The 15770-nt window shown below is 34.6% G+C and overlaps 1 protein-coding gene across 1 annotated transcript in view; it reads left to right on the top strand.

Moving 5' to 3' along the window:
* Nucleotides 1-15770, top strand: part of KCNH8 (potassium voltage-gated channel subfamily H member 8) — a 421014-nt gene that overhangs the window by 215585 nt on the left and 189659 nt on the right. Inside the window, exon 5 of the mRNA XM_074195058.1 lies at nt 6921-7161. Coding sequence (XP_074051159.1) covers nt 6921-7161 — 241 coding nt within the window. The remainder of the gene's footprint in view (nt 1-6920; nt 7162-15770) is intronic.

The raw sequence follows: 15770 nt of genomic DNA, 5'->3' as shown, positions 1-15770 counted from the left end.
GTTAATGCTACCAAAATCATATTGTAGTCCTGTTTCCTAAGAGTGGTTTAACTGTGGAATCAAAAGATGTGGTTGGAAATCTGTACTCAGATTCTGAAGATGTAAGATACTCCATTTTGGGTCCCAAGCTGTTATAAACTAATCCAATGATTCAATACATAGGTACAATGATTGAGACCCATTTCATGCTGATGTACTCCAGGGACATTTCTCCTTAGAGGAAAAAATGAATTATTATTTGCCATGTGGTTGAACTTGAGGCTAATGAGACTTTTAGACCATTGGACATAAGAGTGAATGAATGAATGAATAAATCAATGAATGAAAAAACTGTTTACTGTTTAATATGTGCTATATAATGTGCTAAGTTATGGGATAAAAATGCAAAGCTAAATGATCCTTGCCCTTTTGGGTGAATTATGAACTTGTTCTTGAAGAAACTTTCCCGCAGTATTAGAACTAGTTTCAAGAATGAAAGAAGGGGAAAGAAATAAAGAAACCAACATGTGTAATTTGTACTACGTAAACTAGGCAACAAGTTTATAGGCAAATATTAGTTGTACAGAATAATCATGAAAACTAGAACCATTAAAAACTTTTAGTTCATTTTCACATAACTATTAAATTGACTTAAAATTTATCCATTGAACATGCCATTTTCCTCTTTAGTTTGGAATTTTTTAAAACAGACTTTACTTAAAATTAGATTTTAAAAAATGCCAACTCCCACTGCTTAGCTAATGTGTTTAATTGCTAGTCATTTAAAAAGCTTCATAAGTCCTTGTGGAGTGTCACACATTGGTATAAATTATTTAAGAGTATTCAGTTTGAACTTGAATTTACCAGTTATTAACTTATTTCTTAATGCAAACTAGGACTCCTAATTAAGAAGCCTTGCCACTGAGATACAACCAACCCACATTTCCATTGCACTTTATAGTTTTAAAAAGTGCTTTCCTCACAATGACACTCTAAGGTAGAAAGGATATAGATTATTAAGCCTGTTTTACAGAGGAGAAAACTGAGGTTTGATCAACAGTTTCCATATCTATTGCAATTTAAAGTTTATAGAAGACTTCTCTCAGAGCTCCCTGAGATAAGAGAAGTACGATGATTCTTTTTAAGAACTGTAACTAGGGAACAGAAATTAAAAGGATATCCACATTTCTTTCATTCATTCAGGAACAGAAACTATTAAGAATATCATTTAGCAAAATTAATTAAATAAAGTTGGGAGCTATCAGACAGTGTTTTTTTTTCCTCTTTCCAGTAGTTATACCCAATGGGAGCTCCAATCTGAATCATCCCCATCATCCTCAACTTTATCATGATACCTCTGATCGTTGTGGTTAATGTCCCAGTATCTCTATTTCCCTTTCCTATTACATTTATCTTGAAAGATGCTTTCAGAGTGTGATTCATGTGCTGTTTCTGGGGAGCTAAAATTATGAGTTAATGTCTTTGATTGTTATTCTCAACTGAAAGGAAGCAAGACCCCCCCAAATTTTAACTGGAGTAATAAATCTAAGCTAAATATGATGCAAAAGAGATTTAATTATGAAAGATAGAATAACTGAAAAAAAATCAGAAGACATAGGGGAAGAAGAAGAAATGACCAAACAGGGATCCTCAGTATGGGGTTTATGAACTTGTAGTTTTATTGTTAATGTTTTAGGTTTCTTTTGAAATTTTATATATTGTGTTCTGTGAATTTAAAAACATTATTCTGAAGAGTACAAAGACTTCACCAGATTACCAGAGGGATTCATAATACTAAAATGATAAGAACTTCAAAGAAACAAAATCCCTAAGCTGGAAAAATCGTTTCCTGAATGATCAATCAATCAACAAGAATTTTTTTTAGCACTTCTGTGCTCAGCTAGGGACTGGGGATATAGAGACATAGCTGAAGCAATTTTTTTTCCCTCAATGACCTTACATTCATTTTCTTCTTTTATAGTTTATCAAACTTTAAAGGCGTAGACTTTAGCAAGCATCCAGACATAGCAAGACCTATCAAACAGGACCCAGCAGCCCCCATTTTCATATTCAAGAAGTCTTCCTCCCTTTTCCCTTCACTCATTAATGAGGGTGAGGATTTTCTTGCTTTTTGATTTGTACCTATGGAAGAAGATTGGCAAAGTGCTTGGTGCATTATAGAAGCCTGGTAGCACTTTCCATTCATTTATTCATGCATACATTCACTCATTCATCCCTCTAAAATAAGGAACTTGGAACTAGATAATCTCTCAAGTCCTATCTAGTTCCAGGCTCATGTCATTGCCCTGGAGATTAGTGTGACTACTTCTGAGCACTAATTCAATCTCTTCCAACAATATTCAGGGAAAGTAGTTTGATTTCTCCATACCATAGTTTTCCCAGCTATAAATTTGGGATAGTTCAGCTCCTCATCTAACTTAATAGGATTTCATATCACTCAAAGAGGTAGGTAAATGATCTAAAAGCACTGTAGCCTTTATAAAGTGGGCCAGGCAAATCTATCCTTCCACATCACAATGCTGGAATCTTCTCCATAAAGGACACTGCATATTTTCCTTTCCCTGCCCAATGATTTAAGAAATCAGTCTATTTCTGAATTATGCATCCTTGCTGATTCAGAGACCCACTTCCTCGGTGTATTGTGTTCATGTAAATCACATAGATGGAGGTTTGGAATTCAGTCACCTTGACTTGTTATTGTCATTCCTTTCCCATATTTGGATAATTTGCAAAGCAGAGAAACACCTAGCCATAGAACTGTAGGCACTAAATAAATATTTATCATAATCAATAAATAATGGACAGCCAAAACCCAGATGACTCTGTTGCATTATTCTTTAGACTAAGTCCATATTGTCAAGGGATATAAATAGCCTCTCATCCATTCTTTCTCTGCTTTCTTCCAAAAGCATATGGTTCCTTTCTGAAAGCTGCATGCATGGGCTGATTTTCTATCAGCAATGTCTTTGATGATATTTTGACATCTCCTGGGGGATGGGAACGCAGTCATCATTGTTTCTTCTTAGGATTGTATCAAAACTCAGGCCTCATTTGAGATTAAATTTGTTTTAATTAGGAATAAATTTAAATGAGTTTTTTAAATTTAACTTTAAATAATTTTTTATGAATAGTATGACTGAATCTCATTCAGAATTGAAGGGACCACCACCATTTACTATTTTATACATTAATTCAATTTTCAAAGCATTCATAGGTCTCCACTATTTTGCAGACTCTTTTCTAGGCACCAGGAATATAAATGCAAATGAAATGATCCTTACCCTCAAGCAATTTACATTTAAATGGGGAAAATACAAGACACATACATGATAAATACAAGCTAAATTCTGGATTGAGCATTATAATTATAATATTTAATAAGAAGTTTATCTAGCACTTTGAATCCTAAAATATTTTACATGTCATCTCATTTTATTTTTACGACTATTCTGTAAAGTAGATGCTCTAATTTTCCCATTAAATTAAGTCTGAAAAAGATTTTACAATAAATCTGTAATATAGGTGCTTATTTTCCCATTTTACAGATGAAGAAATTGAGTCTAAGAAAACCCTTAACTTGCCCAGGGTCACATAGCTAAGTTCTATAAGGCAGGATTTAACTCTGGTCTCCCCGATTCCATGTCAGACATTCTATCTACTGCCTCCCCCCCAACCCAGCTATCACTATATTTGGAGAGATCAGCAAAGACCTTTTGTAGGCAATAATACCCAAGCTGGAACTGGATAGGAGATGGAAGGGAGAAAAGATAGGATTCCTGGAAAGAGGAATCTGCTCGTATAAAGTCATAGAGAGAGAAGATGGAATGTTACATCTAAGAAGCAGCAAATAGAAAAGTTTAGCATCTAATGCTGAATGTGGGAGGAAGATCCATCTGTAGTCCCTTACCTTGAATTTTCTTCCCAAGTCCTTCACTTTCTTTCTTTCTTTCTTTTTTTTGCAAGGCAAATGGGGTTAAGTGGCTTGCCCAAGACCAAACAGCTAGGTAATTATTAAGTGTCTGAGGCCAGACTTGAACTCAGGTACTCCTGACTCCAGGGTCAGTGCTCTATTCATTGTGCCACCTAGCCACCCCCAAATCCTTCACTTTCAAAGGAACTCTTTGAGTAATCAAAAAGAATCCATTTGAAGAAGAAACTGGTATATCAACCATCATTCTTGGTCACCAGTCAGCTACAAAAATGTAAGATTTTTCCAGGCAAGAAAGAAATGCTTGGTTTTTCAAAAATTGAAAACTAAGTTGTTTTTTTTTCCCCAGGGGGAGATTTAGTATTAAATTTGAAAGTTGTTAAAATTTCTATATTCTTGGGATTTCACTCCTAATCACCCATTTCATACCTAGTTGCTTTGAATCTTGGCTATGACCTTAGAAAAGTCTTCTAAGGCCCTCATTTTCCTATTCTGTAAAGTGAAATGGGAGAGGGGAAGTCAAACTCTGTAGCTTCTGAGATCCCTTTCATCTGTAGATCTCTGATCTTATTATGTCCAATTCACTGGGATGGATCTAGGAGCTACTAAGATTATGTTCTATGAAACTACCCTTCAAATCTTTTGTCTTGGGATTCTTTCAAATGTTCGGCTTAGCTCTGGCCCAATCTCCTGCTCTCAGAGGATCATAGCGTTAACCAAATTTTTATTGAGCCATCTCTAACCTGATTGTAACAAAGCAGATCAGAGATAGATAATGGAATAATGTTAGAATCCTAGATTTGAAATCAGAGAACAGAGATACAAATCTCCAATGTTATCACCTGTATGATTTTGGGCAAATTATTTAATTATTTAACCTTTATCAGTTTCCATTTTCTCATCTGTAAAAGGGGATTGACTATATATTTCTCCCAGTCCCTTCCAGCTCTCTGAATATAAACTCCTTGAGAACAAGAGCTCTTTTTTTTTTCTTTTACCTCCTGTCATTATGGGTTGTCAAACTGAATAGGCACTAGTTAGGGAGCTGGAAAGGGAGAAAGGTAGTCTCAGGTAAATGGGAACAATTGGAAAGAAATAAGAGAAGCTAAGAACACAATAAAGAGTTATTATCAATCCTTTCCCTGGCAAAATCTTAGCTCCTTGCAGGCAGGAAATGCCTTTTCTCTTTCTTTGTAGCCTCTGTGCTTAGCACATTGACTATAGTGTGTACTAAACAAAAAATTTTTGATTGATTGATTCATTGATTTTTCTAGGAGAAACTTTCCTAATTCCTAGTTTCATTGCTTCCAGATACATCTTTTGAAAGCAATCTGGATGGGCTACTGGTTAAGCCTGAAATATCTTGAAATGTCCTTGAGTATAATATATATTGCTTCCTGTCCTTATTCTTATCATAAACACTCAAGTAAAGTGAAGCTTCAGCAGATTCCAGTTATACAGTTTGTAATTCAATTTCACCCAATCAGATATGGCCTTGTACTTCATATTTGGTGTTTTCCTTACTTTTCAGACCAAATGTATGTTACTGACCACATGACTCTCAGGTCTTTAGATACCTACTCATTTTCTGAATATTCCTTTATGTTGTATTGAATGGCAGATGTGGTTCATCACATTAAACAACTTCAAAATCAAAGGCTTCTGCACGTATCAAAGTCCCAATTCTTCTAAGACCTTAATTACCTACAAAAGCAGAATATCTCCTTTCTTATTTAAATGCCTTGAATACCTTACCTTGAGTAATTATTTCTACTTTCTCTGTTTTTGCAGACTGACTAGAGTCCCTAACCATCATTACCATTTAATTCTTCAGATAATGTAGATTTGCTGAAAATTCAAACATCAACCAAATCTCCTAAAAAGAGAAAACTGTGTATATCTAGAACATGAGGCCCCATTTGCACCATGTTTCCAATGAAAAGCAATTTCTTGAGTTGCTCATGGGCCATGCTGTCATTAGTAAAATAACAATGAAGAATTTCACTGCTGACCAAAGAAATAATATATCCAAAGTTTCTTTAAAATACAAAGCCCTCTACATCATTTAGCTATTTTATTGTTATTAAGATGCTTTTGTTTTTCACCTTGTATGAGAGCTTAGTTCTTCCTGGAACTACTACTTACTGGAACATAAATGTAAATTATATATGTTGTTTATGAAGATTTCCAATGGTGAATGTCTCTAGGTAACATGAGTAAATTCTCTTTGTTTCTTAATTGAGTGATGCTAATCCTACACTTAGATTTCTTTGGCATCCAAGTGAAATTGCCTTTAATTAAAATTGTTTACTAGTTTTGTGGCAATGAATGGCTAAAGTTATAACCAGGATAGACAACTGGAATTTTGCTCTAGGGTCATTCAGATTTTTAAACCCCCCAGAAAATAAATAATTTATATATATATATATATATATATATATATATATATGTATATGTATATATTTTATATATTAATATGACTTTTACCCTCCCTAATGTGATCCACTCAACCATGCACTCCTCATCCCCAAGCTGTGGTCTCTGGGTGTTTGCATATCCCATTAAGAGAAAGCAATCTGGGGGGGGGGAGCGTCCTCTCCCTCCACAGGGTTGGTATCTGGGATCTTTCTTCCAATGAGTCTATATAACAGGCTCCCTCATCTCACCATGGTAAATGAATGAGTGGGTAGCTTTAGTTCAATTTTTCCTAGAAGACAACATTTGCTGTTCATTCTGGCTACCCAGAGATGTTAGTTTTGATTATGGATATCTTGAAGGTATTTTCAATGCAATTTACTGAATATAATTTATGCTCCATTCTTCCCAATGAAAAGAAAGGAAAAAAGAGAAAGGAAAAAAGGAAGGGAGTGACTTTAGTATATTGATTTTGTGAGCATAAAATATTATACTTATAGATGTGAATGCACTACAATCTGAGCATTTTTGGCTAATACGGGGTTGCCCCCTTTCTCCTCTTTTTTGTCCTCTACAGAATGTTTTTGTAGATAAACCAGCATTTCCGGAGTACAAAGTTTCAGATGCAAAAAAGTCCAAATTCATCCTTTTGCATTTTAGCACTTTTAAAGCTGGCTGGGACTGGCTGATCCTGTTGGCGACGTTCTATGTCGCTGTGACTGTACCTTACAACGTTTGCTTTATTGGCAATGATGAGTTGTCCACCACTCGGAGTACCACCGTCAGCGACATCGCAGTGGAGATTCTGTTCATTATAGGTAAGAACCTGAGGTGACCATCCTGGTGCCATTGACAAAGGGAAGGGAAGGACAAGAATGTGGATCCAGACCTTTTTGGAAAGTGAGGATGAGCTCAGACTTCATTTGCATTGGCATGAATTGGCCCCTCATGCAAATTCAGAGCAGGACATATTTGAATTTCTTAAAATTGCCTTCCTCAGCTTTTCCACTGTTTCTTTATTCAAATAAACCCTAGCCAGTGTTTTATGTTTCTCTCCTCATTTCATCAAAATTGTAGTAAGTGAAAGAGACTTGTGAGTTGCTTTGTTTATGTTCTATCATATGCTTCTTTGCCTCCAGCCAACAAATTATTTTTTATCAAGGTGGTTCAAAGCCTTTATTATTTTCCAGTTAAAAAGAAGTAAAAATGGGGCTACCACCTTGTCATAAGACCAAGATATTATAGTGACAAGAACTATGAAAAGAGGCAATGTCTCCTCTACCCTTAAAGATCAGGATCCCCATAATACCCTTGACGTTCTCTTACCTTTATTCAGGTTAAATGGAACTAAAATCCTTAAGGTTTACTATCCTCTCTTGACCAAAAGTTATGAAAAATGTTTTGAAGGGCTAGAAAGAAGAAATGTGTTTGGATGTGGAAAGGGCATTAAAGGTCATGTGATCTAACACATTATTATACTGATGAGGAAACTGAGGTCCAGGAAGAATAAGTTTTAATTACCCAAGGTTACCTTGGTAGTAAAAACATTGAAGTTAAAAGATGGTTGGATTTGGCAACTAAAGCACCTGGATCTTAGAATCATAGATTTAGAACTAAAAGAACCTATTGAATTAATCTCTGTCATTTTACAGATGAGGAAACTGAGGCTCAGGGATGTTAAGTGACTTGCTCAGTATCATGCCTTATGTAAGTCCTTTTTTATGTGTCAGACACTTTCTTGTTTTATTTTTTTTAATTTTTAAAGATTTTATTTGAATTTTGGGTTTTATAATTTTTCTCCCAATCTTACTTCCCTCCCCCCACCCCCCACCCCCCACAGAAAGCAATCTGTCAGTCTTTATTTTGTTTCCATGTTGTACATTGATCCCAATTGAGTAAGCTGAGGGAGAAATCACATCCTTAAGGAAGAAACAAAAAGTATAAGAGATAGCAAGATCAGACAATAAGATATCTGGGTTTTTTTCTAAATTAAGGGGAGTAGTCCTTGAAATTTGTTCAAACTCCACAGCTCTTTATCTGGATACAGATGGTTATTCTCCATTGTGGACAGCCCCAAACTGTCCCTGGTTGTTGCACTGATGGAACAAGCAAGTCCATCAAGGTTGAACATTACCCCCATATTGCTGATAGGGTGTAAAGTGTTTTTCTGGTTCTGCTCATCTCACTCAGCATCAGTTCATGCAAATCCTTCCAGGAATTCCCATCCCTCCTGGTTTCTAATAGAACAATAGTGTTCCATGACTTATATAAGTCTTTGAAGCAGGATACAACCCAAGTCTTCTTGACTCCAGGGCCAGTGCTCTTCAATTGCTGGATCCCTGAGTAAACACTAAAAAGTGTGGAAGACACTTCAGAATTGAGGAAGAAGATATTCTCTCTTTACCTTCTTGTCTCTTTTAAAATCTATTTACACTTAAAAGATGATTGCAAGAGAATTTTCAAAAGTTATTAGCACAGGGGCAACTAGGTGGCACAATGGATAGAACACCAGCCCTGGAGTCAGGAGTACCTGGGTTCAAATCCAGTCTCAGACACTTAATAATTACCTAGCTGTGTGGCCTTGGGCAAGCCACTGAACCCCATTTGCCTTGAAAAAACCTAAAAAAAATTATTAGCACAAATGCTATGCTAATTATAGGATCTCAAAACTTGTCCCTCGACAAGGAACAGCTTCTAGGAAAAGGGAAGATACTGGAATTCATTTTTTTTAATTCACACATGAGTAAAGGCCTAAGGAGCAAGCATTTCAATAAGGAAGAAAAAAAGGAACAAGAGGACAAGAGAATTAGTGAAGATAAAGTAAGCATTCTTGGGTTATGAAGAAGAAAAAAAGATTTATTCTTTCTTTTTGGCAAGGTAATGGGGTTTAGTGACTTGCCCAAGGTCGCATAGCTAGGTAATTATTAAGTGTCTGAGGCTAGATTTGAACTCAGATCCTCCTGACTCCAGGGCTGGTGCAGTGTTCTATCCACTGTGGTCCTCTATCCATTGCAGTGTTCTATCCACTTCCCCCTTAAAAACTTTTATTCTAAAAGTCATTGTCCCATTGATCATGAGGAAACAAAACTCTACTGACATGGTCCACTTGAAATTTATTACCTAATCTGAACTGGGTCTGTACTGTAGTAAAGAATTTTTTTCCCACATCTCTAATTAATTCACTCTCTCACTCTATAACTTTTTCCTTATATTACAAAAATTAAAAAATGACACATTTTTAATTTTACTCTACTCATTTTTGTAATGGAATGGAAAATATTTTTACTTTTTCTCTGCTTCAAAAGAATTACAAAATGAGTCTATTTTTTTTTTCTGATCACACATGGTATTTCAGTTTTTCCAGAATTGTCAGCTTCACATGTCAAAGATAAAAGTAGAATCAGTGAGTGATGGGTAAAATTTTTAAAAAAATTTTAGAAGTAATGTAGGTGACGTTACTCTTATTACCCTTTTTAATACCTTCAGATTAGTGTAGTTTTGGAAAAAAGGATTTGTTAGAGAAATTTTATAGAATTTTGCAATCTTGAGTAAAGGTCAAAAGAAAGTCAATTCATAGTGGTGGATGTATTACATATATATTTAACACAGATACTGTCTTCCCTATCCACCATTGCACAGGCCATAATTATCATTAGTATAATAAGAAGTATGGAATTCAGATCAAGTTGCCTATTGAGATAAGGTCTCCAAAGGTTCCTTGGAATTTAAAAGACCTCTACTTCTGTTGTATTTTGATAATTTAGCTCCTCCTGATTTTTGAATATGTGTAGATACAAATTAAATTTTCATAATATATATAATTTGTGGATAAAAAGATGACCTGGGAGTTAGGAAAATCTGCATCAAACTTATGCCTCTTACATATCTTAGATACTTGACCATAAGCAAACCACTATGTACTCTAGATGAATTTCTAATATCAATAGAGGAAATTTCTTCATCTGGAAATTCCTGATATGAATGAAATCATGAGTCCAATATCTTTCTTTTTGTGATTTTCAGTTATGAGTGTATCTGCATAATATTGAGAGTAAGGATTATTTCTTTATATGCATGTCCCCAGTAGCTGGAACAAAATCTAGCACATAATCATCATCATCATCATCATCATCATATCCATAGCTAGCATTTAAAGTTTTCACATTTTACAAATGTGGTCTTATTTTAACTTTCCAACAGCTCTACAAGGTAAGTGCCATTGTTATCATCATTTTGCAGATCAGGAAACTGATGAGTAAGAATTATGATTTTCTGTGGGTCATATAGCTAAGACAGAATCTAAACTCAAGTCTTACTAATTCTGTCAAACAATTTATTCACTGTTTCACCTACTCGCCTTCAAGTAGGCTCTTAAGTGCATCTGATCAATTTTAAAATGGGGTGGGGTGAACTCAATGATTTCTAAGTTCTTTTACAGTTTCATTTGTTATTCTCTGACTTTACTTCTTTTTCTGCTACATAGCAATGAGCATTCCTGAGACACTGAAAGCATGTGATTAGATTGCTTAAATTCTATTCTAGAATCCTTTTGATACCACAGAAATAGGACAGTAAAAACTTTGTTTTATTGCAACAAATTTGCATGATAAAAATGTATTGGTGTCATCTTCCATTTTATAAATCAAAAAATGGAGGAAAAGGTGTTTTGATTCCACTTATATGAAATTAATCAATGAACAAATATATATTAAACACCTACTAAGCACTGTATAAGGCACTGTAAGAAATATAGACACAGACTTGTTGGCCCTGAACACAGGTCTCTGGTTCTCCAGTGACTAGCAACTTCATTATGAAGATCCTAAACACATTAAATGTTTCAAAAATTTTAGTGTTCACAATATGTGTAATAAAGTGTGAGTTTTTTCATAGGATAAGAGAGAACTATGTGTAAGAATATTTTTTTTCACAAACCAAATTAAGAATAATTGTTTCATATTACAAAAGAATTCTTTCTTGACTAAAAGGTCTTTTAAGTAGCCAACATTCAAGGTTTGATTACAACTGTTTCTGGAAAGAGAATTTTAAAATTTGCCTTTAGAGATATACTCCATTGAAAAGCAATGAGATGTAAAGATTATATAACATAGCTTAAAATACTATCTTAAGTGAAGGTGACCAGATGTCTTATATATACTGGGACACTTCCAAATTTGGATCATTTGTAGAATGATGAAAATTACTTGTAATGTTTTTGAACAGATACTGCCAGTCAAAGGAGTATTGAATCAACACTTACCCCCCCCAAGGAAAAGTGGGTATCAAGGGAGAACCAGTGTAAAGCCCCAAAACAGAAATGTATATTTCTGGCAATGTTGGGGAAGTTTATGATGGTGGAATTGTTGAGTGGAATAACTCAGAGTTAACTAAACTAATAGCTATCATTCACATTTTTCATCCTGATCAATAAGAGAATATATTGTGTTTACATTATTTTTCAATTCTTCATTTTCATCTGATTGAGTTCTGCATAGTGGAGAGTACTGAAGTGAAAGATAGGAATGGGGGAAGCTAGGTGGTGCAGTGGATAGATCACCGGCCCTAGAGTCAGGAGTACCTGAGTTCAAATCCAGCCTAATAATTACCTAGCTGTGTGGTCTTGGGCAAGCCATTTAACCCCATTGCTTTGAAAAAAATGAAAAAAAGATAGGAATGGTTAAGCTCAAGAGAAGCTTGGTTAATTGGTTTTTCATTCTTGTTTTGGTTTTTTTTTTTGAGGTGCTTGAGTATCAGTAACCTACCCAGAGTCACATAGCTAATAAGTGTCTGACACTGGAATTGAACTCAGGTTCTCCTGACTCCAGGGCCAAGGCTCTAGTCATATTCCACCCAACTGCCCTCAGCTTGGTTAATTGGAAAGAGTTAATTGGAAATTAAACTCTAAATGAGATTAGTTATATCTTAATACAGTAAACCCTCTAATATTGTAGAAGTTGGAAGAAATCTATAATCATTAAAAAAAACTTGTGTAAAGGTGTAGTGGATGAAGAAAATTAATTGCCTGGATATCAGCATGCATTTGGGTAGACACCTATAAATTAAACTAGTTGAATATAGGTAGCAAATCAACTGAACTTTCCCAATGGTTCCACCGAAGAACTTTAAAATAACACCTCAAATCAAATTATGGAAGGACAGAACCAACAAAAGGTCAAGATAAGATATTTTTTCCAGCCCAAGACAACTTAGGAGGTTAGCCAGAGAGGTCTGTGACACCAAGGTGAAGAGTGGTCAAGAGCACAGCACGTGCCATAGCAACACCACCAACAGACCTTGGGGCAGCTGCATTAGTGACAATAGCAGAAGTAGTGCTCTTAGTTCAAAGATGCTAAGGGAAATGCATACCTGGTCAGAAAGAGATTAAAGGGCTTTTGTTGACACTAATGTTGCATTGCTTATATACAGTTCTGAACCAAAGTTCTCATAGCTATTGAGGAGAAGGGGTCCTGGTCAGAGTTCTAGGGTGGAGAAGAGTGCTAATAATCTCTCACAAGGGAGTGTCAGTCCTGGTCTCAGCTCCAAAACAGAAAGGAAACAGTAGTATTTGTGACTTTAGGAAAGAAAAATCCCTTTCTGAATAAAGACAGGAGAGCAGGGACCACCCATTGCTTTTGATCATTTCACCTTGGAAGCACTAAAAACTTTCAGACTCCAAAACTAGTTCTGAAAACAACAGCAAGAAAAATCTGAAGCTTGGGACAGTACCACCTCCACCCCAGGAACAAAGCCCAACTTTAGCATAAAATTAAAAGTCAAGCAACAGGCTGAGGGAAAGAGCAAATAACAAAAAAAGAACCTGTCCACAAAAAAGCCACTATAGCAACAAGGAAGATCAAGACAAAAATTCAGAAGAGAACAGTGTCAAAATATTTATAAACAAAGCCTTAAAGAAAAAAAAAATTGTGAATTGGATACAAGCCCAAGAAAAATTTCTGGAAAAGTTCAAAATGATTTTTGAAAAATCAAATAAAGAGATAGAGAAAAATTAGGATAAGAAATGCAGCAAAACTTAACATAATCTTTTGGGATAAGAGGGAAGAGTGGATATTTAATGAAATAAAAGACTCAAACATTCCTGGTGAACGCTATGTGACATTCAAATGCAAGGCTCAAGAGCAAGAGAAAAAGATTAACTTGAAAGAGAAATATTAATTACTCATGAATAGATTGGACCAATATTATAAAAATGAAAACATGACATACCAATAAAATTACAAAATGTCATTTATAGAGGTTAAAAAAATGAAATTCATCAGAAGAACAAAAAATCAAGAATATCCAAAGGAGTCAGTACAAAAAAGGGAAGGAAGATGATCTAGCAGGACCAGATCTCAAATTATATTGAAAGTTGTAATCATGAAAAAAAAAACCTAGTACTGACTTAAAAATAGAATGGTGAATCAGTGGAATAGATCAGGTACACAGTACCAAGTGACCATAGTAATCTTTGTGTTTGGTAAACACAAAGTTCCAAGTTTGGGGGATCAAAAACTCAATATCTGACAAAAATTGCTGAAAAAACTAGAAAGTAGTTTGGAAGAAACTGAGCATAGACTAATTACCCACACTGTATAGCAAGATATGGTCAAAAAAGATATAAGATTTAAACAAGGTGCTTATAATCAAATTAGGGGATTATGAAAAATTTTATCTGTCAGACATATGGATGAAGGAAGAATTTATGACAAACAAGAGATAGAGAGGATCATAGGAGGTAAAATGGATAGGTTTTTATTACAGTAAATTAAAAGGTTTTTTTTTAAAAAAAGAAAGAACAATACAGCCAAAAGTAGAGGGAAACCAGGAAACTGGAAAAAATATGGCAAATGAATCTGACCAGTGCCTCATATCTCAAACATATGGAGAACTGAATCAAATTTATAAAAATGTCAGTCATTCCCCAATTGATAAATGGTCAAGAGATACAAACAGGCAACTTTCAGAAGAAATCATAGCTATATATAGTTATATAAAAAGGCTGTAAATTGGTTCTTGTCCTTCGTTATTGAAGAGGACCAAAATAACATCATGTTAGAGACAAGCTGGACACCTGGGTCCAACTATGACTCATTAGACTGATACAAACTCTAAATGCTCTACCACAAACTGGGCATAAAAATGTGATGTAATCGCTACTGATTAGAGAAATAAAAATTAATCCAACCCTGAGGAACCAGCTTACATATATCAGATTGGCTAATTTGACAGAAAAAAAGGAAAATAATAACAGAGAGGATGTAGAAAATTGGAACAGCAATACACTGTTGGTAGAGTTATGAACTGATCCAAGAATTTTGGAGAGCAATTTGGAATAATGTCCAAAATGCTGTAAAACTAAATATCCTTTGATCCATCCATACCATTATTTAGTCTGTATCCCTAAAAAGATTCAAGAAAGAGAAAAAGGGCCTATGTGTGCAAAAAACATTTATAGCGCTTATTTTTATGTGGGCAAAGATTTAGAAATTGAGGGAATATTCAACAATTGGGGAATATCTGAACAAGTTGTAGTGAAGTAAGCAGATCCAGAACGCTGTATTCAGTAAGATCAATATTGCCTTTTGATGCTCTGTGAATGACTTATCTATTCTCTTCAATGCAATGATGCAAAACAATTCAAAAGGACCTATGATGAAAAATGCCAGAGAAAGCCATTGCCAGAGAAAGAATTGGAGTCTGGATCAAAATTGAAGTATGATCTTTCTCACTGATTTTTCTCTGCTTTTTGGGGATATGTGACTAATATGGAAGTATTTTTCCATAATTTCACATCTATAATTGATATTACATTTCTTGCCTTCTCAATGATGGGAGAGTAGGAGGGAGAGAGAATTCAGAGCTTAAATTGTTTTTTAATGATTGTTAATAAGTAATAAAATTTTAAAAAGAAATTCATAGATAAATGATATCTATACATATATACCTATCTTTAGATATATGTCAGCTACTGAATGAACAGATTATTTCTAACACCATTGTCATGTTCAAAGGCCTTATTGGTAAAGGTATTTACTTATTTGTCATTCTTCCTCATCACTAAAGAAATCATTAATTTCCATAAATTTCACAGGTTAATTTTGAATAGATAAATTGCCATAAATTTACCTTCTTTTTTTTCCTTTTTTTGATTAAGAAAATATTTTCTCAAGATTGTTTCCCCTCTTTATTTGCTCCATGTTTTTTTTCAACTTCAGACCCTCTATTCTTTTGAATTCATATGAATGAATGAATAGATAGATAAATAGAAAGATAGATAAATGAATGAATGAATGAATGGATAGATAGATCTTTTAGTAGGTAAGGGATTTTTGATAAACCTCAAAGGTCATCCAATATGATAAACTCAATATACTGTTGGGGAAACTGAGTCTCAAAACTATGACATAGATTACTCTTATTCAGAGAG

The sequence above is a fragment of the Macrotis lagotis genome, chromosome 7 (assembly GCF_037893015.1).
Source record: "Macrotis lagotis isolate mMagLag1 chromosome 7, bilby.v1.9.chrom.fasta, whole genome shotgun sequence".
Classification (NCBI taxonomy): domain Eukaryota; kingdom Metazoa; phylum Chordata; class Mammalia; order Peramelemorphia; family Peramelidae; genus Macrotis; species Macrotis lagotis.
The sequence above is the reverse complement of the archived record's forward strand: the minus strand, read 5'-3'. Positions and strand labels throughout refer to the sequence as shown.